This window comes from Ornithodoros turicata, chromosome 1 (assembly GCF_037126465.1).
Source record: "Ornithodoros turicata isolate Travis chromosome 1, ASM3712646v1, whole genome shotgun sequence".
Lineage (NCBI taxonomy): Eukaryota > Metazoa > Arthropoda > Arachnida > Ixodida > Argasidae > Ornithodoros > Ornithodoros turicata.
In genome coordinates, this window is record NC_088201.1 from 189,426,437 (window position 1) to 189,442,260 (window position 15,824).

Here is a 15,824-nt window from a genome sequence, read left to right on the forward strand (position 1 = left end):
ACCGTCTCCACTTCTGATCTTTATTGAATATCTTTATTTTTCGTGGTCAACCGCATTCGTTTATTTCAACTTATATATATATATATATATATATATGTATATGTATGTATATTAAGTGAAAAAAAAATAGCATAGGCTCTTTGGCTGCACGTTGAACATATGTTTATAAGTCCCAAACGTCGCCACACCAGCATTGGACAGCTGTTTCGGCCTATTGGGCCTTCATCAGCAATGCGTAGGTGGGCGACGTTTGAGCGAGTGGCGTCGGAAGGTCACGTGGAACGTGATGTCCTCCCGTCAGGGTGAGAAACTCACCTCTGAAAGCCCAGTGCGAAACCAGTAAAGTATCAAGTGAAAAAAAAATAGCATAGGCTCTTTGGCTGCACGTTGAACATATGTTTATAAGTCCCAAACGTCGCCACACCAGCATTGGACAGCTGTTTCGGCCTATTGGGCCTTCATCAGCAATGCGTAGGTGGGCGACGTTTGAGCGAGTGGCGTCGGAAGGTCACGTGGAAAGTGATGTCCTCCCGTCAGGGTGAGAAACTCACCTCTGAAAGCCCAGTGCGAAGCCAGTAAAGTATCAAGTGAAAAAAAAATAGCATAGGCTCTTTGGCTGCACGTTGAACATATGTTTATAAGTCCCAAACGTCGCCACACCAGCATTGGACAGCTGTTTCGGCCTATTGGGCCTTCATCAGCAATGCGTAGGTGGGCGACGTTTGAGCGAGTGGCGTCGGAAGGTCACGTGGAACGTGATGTCCTCCCGTCAGGGTGAGAAACTCACCTCTGAAAGCCCAGTGCGAAGCCAGTAAAGTATCAAGTGAAAAAAAAATAGCATAGGATCTTTGGCTGCACGTTGAACATATGTTTATAAGTCCCAAACGTCGCCACACCAGCATTGGACAGCTGTTTCGGCCTATTGGGCCTTCATCAGCAATGCGTAGGTGGGCGACGTTTGAGCGAGTGGCGTCGGAAGGTCACGTGGAACGTGATGTCCTCCCGTCAGGGTGAGAAACTCCCCTCTGAAAGCCCAGTGCGAAGCCAGTAAAGTATTAAGTGAAAAAAAAAATAGCATAGGCTCTTTGGCTGCACGTTGAACATATGTTTATAAGTCCCAAACGTCGCCACACCAGCATTGGACAGCTGTTCCGGCCTATTGGGCCTTCATCAGCAATGCGTAGGTGGGCGACGTTTGAGCGAGTGGCGTCGGAAGGTCACGTGGAACGTGATGTCCTCCCGTCAGGGTGAGAAACTCACCTCTGAAAGCCCAGTGCGAAGCCAGTAAAGTATTAAGTGAAAAAAAAATAGCATAGGCTCTTTGGCTGCACGTTGAACATATGTTTATAAGTCCCAAACGTCGCCACACCAGCATTGGACAGCTGTTTCGGCCTATTGGGCCTTCATCAGCAATGCGTAGGTGGGCGACGTTTGAGCGAGTGGCGTCGGAAGGTCACGTGGAACGTGATGTCCTCCCGTCAGGGTGAGAAACTCACCTCTGAAAGCCCAGTGCGAAGCCAGTAAAGTATTAAGTGAAAAAGTATGTATATATATATATATATGTATATATGTATGTATGTATATATATATATATGTAGATTAGAAGCTTAGGAGGGCGGTTGACCACGAGAATGAAATAAGCAGGAAAAATCAGAAGACGACAAAGAGCTTACAGGAAAACACAAAGGGGAGTTTATTAACACATATGGGGATAGGGGACGACGTTTCGGCAGTCAGCGCTGCCTTCGACGGGACATATATATGTATATATACGTATATATATAGTTTAATGTTACATAGTTTAATGTTTTCAACATTAAACTATATATTCTAGAAACCGGGTTTAGATCCACACGTGACAGACGTGATAGGGAGTCTTATCTCATATACAAGTTCAACGCTCTTCACCCGTCCGGTATCAACAAATCTCAAGACAGCCTAGAAACACTTCACAAATAAAATATGCTTTTCCCTTCCACCTCCATTATCATCTGTTATGTTCTGCATGACCACTGCTTTCTGCTTTCTTTATTGCATGCCACAACTTTGTATTACAAATATATATATATATATATATATATAGTGTAGTGATCCAAGAGACAATGAAGTGCTGACTACAGCACGCTCACGCTTCTGGAGCCCGTGCTCCGAATAAACACTTCTCTTCTGCTGCCGCACTGGCCGTTCCGGTTGTCTCTTTCTCTGGCTCCGGTCGAGCTCCCACATCTGGTGACCCGAACGTGGTACCGAACGTCTCCATGACCTCCCAGGGTGGCACCGACGCGCCAGCCCCGGCGCCGCACGTCAATTCCGTCGCGGTCCGACTCCCTGCATTCTGGCCCGCCAATCCCTCAGTGTGGTTCTTGCAGGCAGAATGCCAATTTCAGCTCGCCGGGATCTCCACACAGCCTACGAAATTCAGGCACGTCGTATCCGTCCTTCCGCCCGAAGTCGCTTCCGACGTCGCGGACGTCCTGATGGCCCCAATGGGCGAAACACCGTACGACACCCTCAAATCTGCTCTTATTGAACGTACTATGGCCTCCAAACGACGCAGATACCAACAATTGCTGTCTGCTGAAGACCTGGGCGACCGCCGCCCATCGCAGTTCCTACGACATCTTCAAGGCTTGCTAGGCGACCGGGCCTCGTCCTTCGATGAACGCTTACTCAAGGAATTGTTCCTCCAGCGACTCCCTACCACCGTACAGATGATTCTTGCCACGGCCACCAACCTTTCGCTTTCGGAACTCTCCCTACACGCTGACAAGATCATGGAGGTGGCACCGCCGCCTGTTTGCGCCGTCGCCTCACACCACTCTGCCTCCCAGCACCATCCAGCGGAATCTAGCGTCCCCGCCGTTTCCCAGACCATCCCTGCCTCAGAACTTTCACCCTTGACGGCAGACATTCAGTCCTTAGCGGAGGCAGTGGCTTCTTTGCGCCAGTTCCAGCCCACCCCCGCTGCGTCCCACCGCCCCTCCTTCTCTCGCCGCGACGGAAGGCGCCCACGCTCCCGCTCGCCTCGTACGGACAACAGTCGCCGCAGGCATCCGACACCTTCGCCAGCCCCTCCGAACCTGACCACCTTTTGCTGGTACCATTGGTCGTTCGGGGCACACGCTCGTAACTGCACCCCACCCTGCACGTGGCCGGGAAACCAGCCTGGGGACCGCTAGAGGCGGCGTCCGCGTCCCTTCAATCTCCCTGCCGCCTCTTTTACGTGTTGGGCTTGATTTCCCGGAAACGCTTTCTTGTCGACACCGGGGCTCAGGTCAGCATACTACCGGCAACTTCTTCGGAAAAGCGCAGATCACCTACGTATCACCTCGTTGCCGTAAACAACACCGGCATTCCCGTAGCTTTCACACACACTTTCAAGAATTGGCAAGCATAGCGAAAGATAAGGAGGTTAGTGGTTACTTGGGGAAACCACTAACCTCCTTATCTTTCGCTATGCTTGCCAATTCTTGCCTGTTGTCCCGTTTCGTCCACGTGTTCGTGAACCTTCCATTTTTCTGTAACCGATCTGTAGCCTAGATCACTACGTTCACATAATCCCCTCCATACTCTAACAAAGCAGCCATTCACTCCGGCCGTAGAAGCCCGTACGGAACCTTTCTTCCCTCCGGGCAGTTGACCCACAATTCGCATGAACCTTTAAACACGTCACACCTAACCCTTAAATACCATGCCAATGATGAGGACGGTGCCCAGAAGAAGAACAGTCTCTGTTCGAAATATCGGCGGCTTCTGTCCTGAGGCAACTCCCTTCCTACATCTCTACCGGTTCGCTGGATTTCTACCGATCTATGTTTTATCCGCGGTTTGATAGTGTGCAATTTGTTCAGAGTTTGCGTGTCCCAAGAGCTTTGCCATTCTTTGTTGATAACATGTCTGAGGTCTCTCAGGAGATCACTGAGAGGAATCTCAAATGCCGTAATGTCGGTATCCTGAGCAGCAGCGGCAGCACGATCCGCGCTCTCATTTCCCTTTATGCCTACATGGCTGGGCACCCAACAAATGCACAAACTGTGGCCCTTTCCTTGTATAAGACTCGCAAGATACTGTGCTCGTCTTACCAGCAGGTTTTTGTGCATGTGGAGACCACATATGGCATGCACTGAACTAAGAGAGTCTGTGTATATAACCGATGATGATGTGTGTGTTTGCAAGATATGGTTGAGCGCAACAATGATGCCATAAACCTCAGCACTAAAAATTGACAAAATATTGCTTAAACGGTGTGGCTTAGTGTATACACCAGATACCATGGCACATGATACTCCTGTATTTGTTTTCGAAGCATCAGTGTATATCTCCACATGGTCGCCAAAGTTTTGCTTGAGGGCTTCAAATTCTTGTTGTATTTGCAAGGCTGGGCATTTCTGTTTGTCAAATTTCAGAAGAGTTGTATCATGCTGTACAGGTGGATACCAAGGAGATACCAGCTTACTGCACAGCAAGGGCGGTAGATTATAGCTTGTAAAATTGTAACGTTCTACATCCCGCTGGACACGAATACTAAATGGAGCCACAGCATTTGGCTTCTTAATAAAGAGCCGTTGGAAATGAGTGCTGGTTACAGTGGAGTGTGCAGGACGATGTGGATAGCTCCTTACTCGGATTAAGTTTATTTTTTATTGTTTATTGAATTATGGAATTAAGATTACTAAATACAAAGCTTAGGGATGAAATTATGGGTGTCATTAGCACAGGCTAGTATTGACTCCCACAGCTCATCCTCAATACCATTAATTCACAGTCACATAGAAAGACACTGAGAAGCAGTGCAACGACATTAAAAATATTACCCACATACACTTACACTACAATTTTACAGCAAAATAATTAAGATGAAAGGATGGTTGAGCTGTTCATCACATAGCGACGTAAGCTGCGCACAAAATGCTTGCCATATTTTAAGTCGGATGGCAGCATATTCCACAATCTGATACCATAGCTTTCTAGCAACCGGCTCCCATAAACATTGTTTGCTCGAAAAGGTTTGAAAATAAGACGTTGTACACTCCTGTTATTTCTAGGGCACAAATTAAACCCTGTTGTGCCATGATATTCCCCGGTATTTATTATTTTATACACTAGCTTCAGGTACCAAAAGCGAACTAGATCAGGTAATGGTAGTATGTTAAGTCTCGTGAAAAGGTCTACCGATGGATGCCTCGTGTGAGAGAAAGTTATCAGTCTTAGGCTTCTTTTCTGCAACTTAAATAGAATTTCCTGATAAGCAGGGAATGTATTTCCCCATGAGGTTATACAATAGGACAAATGAGATTCAACGAGACAAAAGTAAAATTGTCTAGTTACATGAATAGAAAAACACTGACGAGCCAAAAAGAGAGCGTGACAAGACCGCGCTACATTTCTCGCAATGTAATCGATATGCGGTTTCCAGGTGAGAGACGAATCAAGCAAGACACCAAGATATTTAAACTCCTCTACCTGTTTAACAGATTGACCTTCAATACTCATCTCAATCTGCGTGCCGACTGTGGACGGCTTTCTAAAAACAACAAAGCATGTCTTATCTATATTTAACGACAGATGATTCGCTCTAAACCAGCATGCAATGCAGTTAGTCTCACTCGAAATAGCAGCTTTAACTTCGTCAACTGTCTTACCACTGATAACAAAACAAGTGTCGTCCGCGTACATACATGTGGACATTTTAGGTACTGCGAGCGGCAAATCATTAACATACAAGGAAAATAGCAGAGGACCCAATACAGACCCCTGGGGGACCCCGATAACAAGGGTCTGAGATCGGGAAAGGGTCTGAGAGCATTCCATTGATTGACGTAAACTGACACCTTGATGACAAATAACTCTGCAGGAAGCACAACATAAGACCACGAAAGCCGCAGTGATGCAGTTTGCCTAGCAGAATGCCGTGGTTCACAGTGTCGAAAGCCTTGCGAAGGTCAACAAACAAACCAACAGTTACAAGGTTGTTATTTAGAGCATAGTTGATTTTCTGAGTAACAGAAAACAGCTGAACTCGTTGATTTGCCTGCGCGGAAACCATGCTGTGCTTTACATAGAACATCATATTTTTCGATAAAACGTGTCATCTGAGCACAGACGAGTTTCTCAAAGATAGTGTTAATTGCACCAAGTACAGATATTGGACGGTAATTTTCAACTTTTTCCTTGTCACCTGCCTTATATATAGGAACAATGCGCGCTATTTTCAGTATGTCTGGATAAACACCGCTGAAGTACGCGTGGTTGAACATATAACACAACGGGATGGATAATGCGCTAGAACATTCCTTAATCACACGTACGGTAATGCCGTCATAACCAGCTGCTGTGTCACATTTCACACGGCCCAGAACTTTAACTATATCAGGTACAACGAAGGCAGACATGAAGAAAGAATTACTAATGCGATTTGTCAGATATGTTTCAGGATGAGGTGCACGAATATTATTAACTCCCTCTGCAAGCTTTGGCCCTATGCTCGAAAAGTACTTTCCAAACAAAGCACACATCTCCTCAGTAGAGCCGATATTCTCTGGATATGTCTTCGATAGAAAACAACGAAATTGCACACCGGCTTGACGCAACAAATAACAATTTTAATGCAGACGTTTCGTCTCCCATGCGGGAGACATCATCAGTGAAAGCAAAATGAGAGGCGACCGCAACCAGCGGATTACTTAACCAGGTCGGCGAACACTTCGGGGAGGGGGCCGCGATTGGTATTACACACTGAAGGTTCTCCTCGCAGGTGCCATGACTCAAGCAGTTTCCTGGGGCCCCACCTTTGTTCCCTAGCTAAGGTCACAGCATTCGCGTAGTCAAAAGAGTGATCTGTGTTCCAACAATGTTCGGCGAGCTCTGTCTTAGATCGCGTTGCGTTTGTTGAGTTGCGGACATCTCGTTCGTGCTCTTTTAGTCTTGTACTGCGCTTGCGGCCCGTCTCTCCAATGTAGGACACCTCGCAACCGAGACACTGTACCTTATACACAACACCCGTCTGGGACTCAGGGGGGATATCCTGCAGCCTTGTGACATGCGGCAAGTCTTCCAAGCACGCAAGCAAGCGGAGACCAAGGAGAAAACCAAGTGTGCGGACGCCCATGACCAGAAACTTTCTCGGATCCTGCCCAAAAAACCGACCGTGTACACCTCCGACAACGTTTTCAATCTGTCGTCGAAGCAACTCTCCGATGGTCACCTCAGCCTTCTTTCTAGAGGCCTTGACTTTGCCCTGGCCCCCCGCGCAGTACCCAAGCGAGACATCGTCGTAGAAATTGAGGATAAACTACGGCACCTAAAGGACACGACCGGGGTCAACCTGGCTCGTAGTCGCATCGCTACTACGTTGACTAACTCTACGACGATTCCAACGAACCTCACACGGAAGGAACATGCAGCACTACGCGATCTCCGGTCAGACGACTCTATCATAATCCTTCCGGCGGATAAGGGGAAAGGCACCGTTGTACTGGATAAAGACCATTACTACGCTAAAATGCAGAAGATTCTCGATGATGCTTCCCATTTCATCACGCTGCCGAATGATCCTACCCAGAAATCTGAACGCCGTCTTGTCGATCACCTCCGTGACCTCAAGAAAAAGGAACGCCTTGATGAAGTGACGTATCGACGCCTGTTCTCGTCGGATGGCTTAACACCCAGACTCTACGGCCTCCCCAAAATTCACAAACCTGATTGCCCCTTACGACCCATCGTTTCTTTTATTGGATCCCCAACATATAACCTGTCAAAACACCTTGTGAATTTAATCACCCCAGTCACCGGACGGAATGGTCTGACACTGTCTAACTCCAAGGAGTTCGTTCGTTTGATTCAAGATCAAGTCGTCGATGACAACGACATCATGGTCTCTTTTGATGTTGTCTCCCTTTTCACTAACGTCCCCACAGCGTTAGCAGTGAAAGTGGCTGAAGCACGACTACGTGACGACAGCACCCTTCCCACACGTACGTCTCTCACAGTGGAGGACATTATCATCCTGCTACGCTTCTGTCTTAACCAATCCCATTTTTCGTTTCGGGGGCAGGTCTACCATCAGATTGAAGGTTGTCCGATGGGCAGCCCGGTGTCCGTGACAATGGCTAATCTCGTCATGGAATATGTTGAAGAATCTGCCTTCCAACGATTTATCCACAACATCAAGTTCTACCGATGGTATGTCGACGACACTTTCGTGATCCTAAATCGCAACCTCCTAGACGAATTCCATTCGACCCTGAACAGCATTGAACCGTCCATTCAGTTCACTTGCGAACTTGAACAGGAGAACCGGCTCCCCTTCCTGTACTTGTCCGTACGCAGGCTCACCACCGGCCTGATTCAAACTTCCGTCTCCCGCAAGCCCTGTGATACCGGTAATTTCCTAAATTTCGAATCCTACCATCCGATTGAACACAAACGCAGTGTAGTGAGAACCCTGCTTCAACGCTGTGAAGATTTCGCCTCTTGCCCGGAACAACGTACGTCCGAGGAGATGATAATCAAGGAGTCACTCACGAAACGAGGATACCCGCTACGTTTCTTTGAGAACACACGAAAACGCATGCACGAACCCACGACCCGAAGGAAAGACGATTTCCGACACGGCATCGTCACCATCCCATACGTCAAAGGTGTATCAGAATCCATTCGGCGAGCCCTCCTCCCGTTAAAAATCAAGACTGCATTCAAGTCCTGCCTGAAACTTCGTTCACTGATTTCTAAGCCAAAAGACCATATCCCCCCTGAGTCCCAGACGGGTGTTGTGTATAAGGTACAGTGTCTCGGTTGCGAGGTGTCCTACATTGGAGAGACGGGCCGCAAGCGCAGTACAAGACTAAAAGAGCACGAACGAGATGTCCGCAACTCAACAAACGCAACGCGATCTAAGACAGAGCTCGCCGAACATTGTTGGAACACAGATCACTCTTTTGACTACGCGAATGCTGTGACCTTAGCTAGGGAACAAAGGTGGGGCCCCAGGAAACTGCTTGAGTCATGGCACCTGCGAGGAGAACCTTCAGTGTGTAATACCAATCGCGGCCCCCTCCCCGAAGTGTTCGCCGACCTGGTTAAGTAATCCGCTGGTTGCGGTCGCCTCTCATTTTGCTTTCACTGATGATGTCTCCCGCATGGGAGCCGAAACGTCTGCATTAAAATTGTTATTTGTTGCGTCAAGCCGGTGTGCAATTTCGTTGTTTTCTATCATGACTTCTCCTGGCTTCTGGAATATTTTTGCATGGATATGTCTTCGTTTCACATTTTCTCTTTGTTACACTATTAACTACTGACCATATCTTTCGTGTGTTACCCTGAGCGCGAGAGACTAAGTTCGCATAGTAGTCTCGTTTGTGTTGACGTGTTAACTTGCTTACTTGGTTTCGAAACTTTTTGTATTGGGAGTAGTAGAATAAATTATTAGGGCATCTTCTATGCTTTCTGTACCATTCTTCTTTCTGCCTAACAACATGTAGCAGGGTTTCGTTCATCCACGGGCATATTGGTATATCCCGTCTGTTCCCAACGATGTAGGTTGTACATTTATCAACCAGATACTGCAGAAGAGCGATAAAGTTACGAAATTCGATGTTTACATCAGCATCGTATATGTACGACCAATCAAATGGCTCAAGGTAGCTACGGAGTTGTTGATAATTAACCCGTTTCCGCGATAACTCGATTGTATTACGGCGCGCCAAACCGTGTCTGTTGATCCTGCTGCATTGAACAGTAAAATCATATGTGCAGCAAACCGCATTATGGTCAGTGATAGGCTCACCTATCACCTCACATCGAACAACACACCTGCTTCTAACCAAAATATGATCGATCAGCGATTCCGATTGAGCAGCAACCCTAGTAGGCGCACCTACGACATTACATAGCCCACATGACTCAAGAAGCATAGTGTAGTCATTACATGGATTATGTAACAAATTTATATTAAAATCACCTGCTATAAATACACATTCACGGCTGCGTATTTTAGATAACACATTCTCAAACCTGCTGAGGAACGCATCCAAGCTGCAACTGGGTGAACGATAAATGCAGCCAACTAGCCCAATACCCACGACATCAATAAACATAGATTCACAATAATCAGGCACCCACAGGTCAATGTCCTTTCTCACAGCACAACAGAACCTGTCAGACACAAAAAGTGCGACTCCTCCACCCCTTGCAGTTCCTAACAAGTGCTTTCTTGGAGACGAGAAAAAGGCAAAACCTGGTAATTTATACTGCTCGCTGGCATTGAGCCATGTCTCAGAAAGACAGATTACGTCATAATGAACATTAGATGTGGCTAACAAAGTAACAAGCAAGTCAAAATTTTTTCTCATGCTGCGAATATTAACATGAAATATATTAAACGCTCGTGGTAGCATCTTTGTCCTCGTCATTACCACCGATAATACGCAATTCGTCTAGTCTTCCCAGAAACTGTTTGAATATGGAGCCTTCCGGCCAAAGTTCCTCCGAGTTTATTTTATCAAAGTCATTGGCACTGACTGTTATGTGAAAAGAGCTGTAAGTAGAATACCTTGTCTTCAGCTGTCTTACTGTCACACATTCGTGTCCCACAGCGTCGGTAACCATATCCTTTACATCTGCGGCAGTTGTGTCTGGGACAAGCCGAGAGAGAAATAAAGATTTCGTGGGCGAACTGCGGGCGACAGGTTTTACTTTGCTCGAAGTGCTCTTTCCACCCACAGCGGCAGGTCGTTTCCTTCTTTGAACTGTCGTCCATTCGTTATTTCCGACTTGTTCCACCGGCTGACGTACCAGACTATTTCCATGAGCAGACGGTGATGGATCCATTGGTGTTATTGCGAACCTAGGACTAGAGGAAAACTTTGCTGTCGAGGAGCCTCCAGTAGATGATGCACCAAATGAAGAAAATTTCAGGTGTGACACCGAGGCATATGTCTGCTCATTCTGCCCATCAGCATGCCGTTCTGACGCGTTTGGCACAACTCGAGACAATAAGTCCTTGAGGTGTATTATTTCGGAACGCAGTTTCCTTTGCTCGGATGCCATTTCGTCGACCTTTGCAAGTAGGTTATTAAGTTGCACACGTAGAACTAGGCACATGTCAGATAAACCGGCGTCAGAAGTAGGGCTTTCCGTACGTATGTTAGGCTTACTTGTTACATCACTGCTGGTCGGTGATGGCAGAACCAGGTTACTCCCACTCCGCCGAGTGCACGGGACACATTTCCACATACTTTTCCCATTTTTAACAAGGAACGGTAAATCAGAAACAGCGACGTTAACACAGTTCAGATGAAAGCGATTAGCACAAGCACCAGAACAAGTAATTGCCTTCGCCTTGGCAACAAATGATTGAGAGCAGCTGCCGCATACGTCTTTCGCCAGCGACGCCATCTTGCGAATCTTGCGAAGTATCTGTACCTTGAACTGTGAACAGTTCGGTGTACACTCCAGAAAACGAGTGTCAGCCCAGTACTGTCAGCCCATAAGACACTGCAAGGTAAAAGCGTCGCCTTTCCAAGGAACACTCGTTTGACTCAACATACAAGATTTGAACCGGTGTGGTTCTAAAAGCTCCAAGTACCAGCCGCAAGCCAAGGTGATACACTGGGTCGAGAGCTTTCAGGACTGATAAGTGTGCTGATCCATATGCAACACATCCATAATCTAGTTTAGAACGAACAACAGAACTGTATATGCGGCGAAGAGTCTCTCTGTCCGCACCCCAGGACCGGTGTGAAATGGTTTTAAGAATATTTAAAGATTTCAGGCATTTCGCTTTCAAGATCTTGATGTGCGGCACGAAAGTGAGCTTTTTATCAAAGATGACGCCAAAGAATTTCTGTTCCTCATGTACTGCTAGAGTGTGACCATCAATAGTCAGTGTGGGGTCTGGGTACAGCCCCCTTCTCCTGGAAAACAGGACACACAGTTTTTTTTCGAAGAGAATTTGAAACCATTTTGATCGGCCCATTTGAGTAGTTTGTTAATTGTGAGTTGTAGTTTCCTCTCACAAGTACTCAAATTTGTGGACGAATAAGAAATCTGTACATCGTCAACATGCAAAGAGTATGAAATAGAAGGGGGAATAACGCTTGCTATTGAGTTCATTTTAACTATAAACAGTGTTACGCTCAGCACTGAACCTTGTGGAACTCCATTTTCTTGAATAAAAGGCCGCGACAGCGCTGTCCCCAGTCGAACTCTGAATGTCCTACCTTGTAAAAAGTTGGTTACGCAACTGAGAAGTCGGCCCCGTACTCCTAATCAGTAAAGGTCTCGGACGGTATGATACCGCCAAGCGGTATCATACGCTTTTTCTAAATCAAAGAAAACAGACGCGCAGTGATTTCCTCTGACAAAAGCCTCTCGAACTGTGGATTCCAATCGGATGAGGTGGTCTGCTGTCGAACGTGCATTTCGAAAACCACACTGGTTATTATTAAGACAGTTATTAACCTCAAGATAGTGCATCAGCCGGTTGTTAACTATTCTCTCGAAAGTTTTTCCCAGGCAGCTTGTCAGTGCAATCGGTCGGTAACTGGTTGGGTTTGAAGCATCCTTCCCAGGCTTCAGGAAGGGGATGACCGTTGCTACCTTCCATGTTGATGGCATTTGGCTCTTTTCGCAGACATTATTAAAAAACTTGAGCAAACATACTTTAGATTCGCTTGACAGGTGAGTGAGCATAGAATATGCAATGCGGTCTGGCCCCTGGGCACTGACCTTTACTGACGACAGTGCTCTCAGGAGCTCTACCATGGTAAAGGGCTTATTATATTGAAGGTTCTCTCCACCTGTGACTGGAATGGCTTGTTTTTCACCTTGTTGCTTTATGGAGAGGAAATTCTTGTTATAATGAGAAGAACTCGATATGTTGTGAAAGTGCTGACCGAGTAGGTCAGCCTGCTCGCCCAAGTTCTGACGTGGGGCTCCATTTACTTGAAGTAAGGGGATAGAAAAGCCTGTATAATCTCCTTTAATTTTCCGAAGTCTATCCCAAACGACCTTTGATGGAGTGTTGTGTGTTAAGGAGGAGATAAAACTGCACCACGAAGAGCGCTTTGCCTGCTTTCTCGTCCATTTGGCTTTCACACGTGCTCTTTTAAATGCAAGGAGGTTCTCTGGAGTGGGGTATCTGCGAAAGATACCCCTAGCTCTGTTCTGTTCTTTGCGTGTTTTCCCACAATCGTTTGTCCACCAAGTTTTGGGACGCTTGGGGAGACGGCCAGATGTTTGTGGTACGAATTTCAAAGCAGCATTTATTATTGTATTCGTGATAACATTATCCGCCTTATTATACGCTAGTGTCCTCAAAAGATAATGACACAAGGTTGGCGTCTTTCTGAAACAAGTTCCAGTCTGCTTCAGAAAGTTTCCATCGTGGAGGTCGTGACCTTAGAGAATTTGTTGGACCACGAAATTTTATAATGATAGGAAAATGGTCACTACCACGGGGGTTTTGCTCAACTGTCCACTCCAGACGTGAAAAAAGTGTAGGACTGCACAGCGAAAGGTCTAAAGAAGATAAACTTTGCGTTGAAGAATTTATGTATGTTGGTAACCCTGGTAATTTAGGAGACATATTGGCCTTGAGAGAAGAACCCTCTCCAACATTTTCCCTCGTCTATCTACTTTTGAGCTGCCCCACAAGGCATTGAAAGTCGCCTGAGATGATATAGGGCTGAGGAAGTTGATCGCAGAACCTTTCAAGTTCTCTTTGTTCTATTAATGATGATGGTGGCAAGTATAATGAATACACTGTCAAGACAGTGTCAAGGCAGACTTGAACGGCAACTGCCTCCAAGTCTGTGACAAGCGGAAGTTGTCTTGCAGCTATACTCTGCGGGAGGACCACAGCCACTCCGCCAGATGCACGAGCCCCAGTTGTACGGTCCTTCCTAAAAATATTATGTCTGCGGAAAGGATTATAATTTTCTTCTTGTAAGTATGTTTCTTGTAAGCAGAAGCAGACGGCACTGTACCTTTCAAACAGGTCATGTATATCATCTATGTTAGTGTGAAGGCCTCGACAGTTCCACTGAAGGAATACTTGCCCCATAATGAGAGTGTGAAATGAGAAGTGTGAGTGGGACCAACAACTTAAGAATTACTACCTGAAGCATAACTTATGTTTAAGGTGGCAGCACCCTTTGGGGGACAGGCCTTCGCTGCTCATTGGAAGGGGCGTTAGGCTTAGAGTCCCTACCTCTCCCTTTATCTCTTCTCTCTCTCTTTTCTTTTCCAGGCAAGCTGGATACACTCGATGAAGACTTCTGCGACATGCAGTCATCCTCATCGACGTCCATACTATGAGATATTTGGGAAGGGACCTTTAAAGGGACCGAAAAGTGAATATAAACCTATCGAAACTTTATGTTCAGCGAAAAGCTTGAACCTTCAAAAGTTCAAATATCAAAGAACTCCGCTGAAATGGCTTTAGTTTTTCTGTAATCGAATTTTCCATAATTGCATGTCCATGCAGGGACCTAGTAGGAAACCGGGCAGTCTGTCAACAATTGCATGACCCCGCGCCATCTGTCGAGGAGACATGTAATACGCGCACTTCCGGGCACTAATCGTCGAGAACGTCGAGCCTTTTGAACATGAGTGCGCTGGAATTCCGCATTCGAGAACTGTCGCTCACACAGAGCCGTGGTTCGTGCGTTAGCGTGCTGGAAAGTGTGTTCTTCGCAGCAGAAGATTCCTCGTCCAGAGATTAATCGCAGTCACATTCGTCGTCAGCAGTAGCTCACCGTGCCGTGAACATGGACTGCTTTGTGAAATTTCCGTGTATCAGAGAGAAGCACTTGTATAAGCCGCAACAAACGCTGTTTTTTCGTCGTGCTGGTGTTCATGTGTGAAATGCAAACCGACGGATACTACGGATGGATACTACAGTTTTTGCTGCCGAGAAGTAGAGAATGCGTGTGAAAAGCAGACAGACAATTGCGTCAGAACTACCGTATATATTTCGAAATACTGTGCCTTGACACCGAAGTGTGTCAAGCAAGTGTCATTTACATACATCCGAGAAACAGAAGAGCATGGCAACATACACGGCAGCGCCGTGTGGTCTTTACGCGCTACTTGAACGGCAAACTGGACGGAAAACCCTTATTTCTGCAGGAAATTCCGTTATACCACCTGTCGGCCATTCACAAGATGGATATGTGGTGCTCCGAGAAAATACAATAGAAAGTACTCCACTGGATTTCAATCTGCGTCATGCATGCTATTAGGGATGCTTTCCCATCAGTGCGCTGACTTTTCTCATTGCTTTTTCTTTGCTGTCACAGCATATTATAATTACTACTTTGTTCCTGGAGGGTTAAGTAACCTGTGGGCATAGCTGTATCTGTAGGTTATACTCAAGTCTCAATTGTATATGTGAGGAGTAAGTAAGATAATTTTCATCAGTGTCATTCAGCTGAACAGTGTTCATACCCTTTTAGTATACTTCTTAGTGACAACGTTTCCAAATGTCAATTAATATTTAAACCAAGATTGGGATTTAACACTTAATTAACTCTGTTTTGGTAAACAGAATAACTGATTCATTATCACGTCACCAACTAACATTTGTAAAGAAGGACTTGAGGGCTGAATTCAAGTATTATTAACCCTTGATCTCGGTTCAAAGTTAATCATACACCATTGGTGTGCATAGTACTCCAAAATGGCTAAATAATTTATAGCATAAGTTATCCGTTAATGTAATTGAGATGTACTTTTGTAAAGTACTTTTGACAGCCATGCGAATTAAAACTGGCTTCAGTGTACACTACAAATGCATCGTAACATTTAATTGAAATATAATATAA

General features: G+C 46.1%; 2 protein-coding genes across 2 annotated transcripts; both read left to right on the plus strand.

The window, feature by feature from the left end:
* The first annotated feature begins 2,258 nt into the window (after window positions 1-2,258).
* LOC135392140 (uncharacterized) lies at window positions 2,259-3,179 on the plus strand. Its single transcript, XM_064622834.1, has one exon. The coding sequence runs from the start codon at window positions 2,259-2,261 to the stop codon at window positions 3,177-3,179; it is 921 nt and encodes a 306-aa protein (XP_064478904.1).
* A 3,860-nt stretch (window positions 3,180-7,039) lies between these two features.
* On the plus strand, window positions 7,040-9,085 carry LOC135392149 (uncharacterized). Its single transcript, XM_064622843.1, has one exon. It carries the CDS (start codon window positions 7,040-7,042, stop codon window positions 9,083-9,085), a length of 2,046 nt encoding a protein of 681 aa, XP_064478913.1.
* The last annotated feature ends 6,739 nt before the right edge of the window (window positions 9,086-15,824 follow it).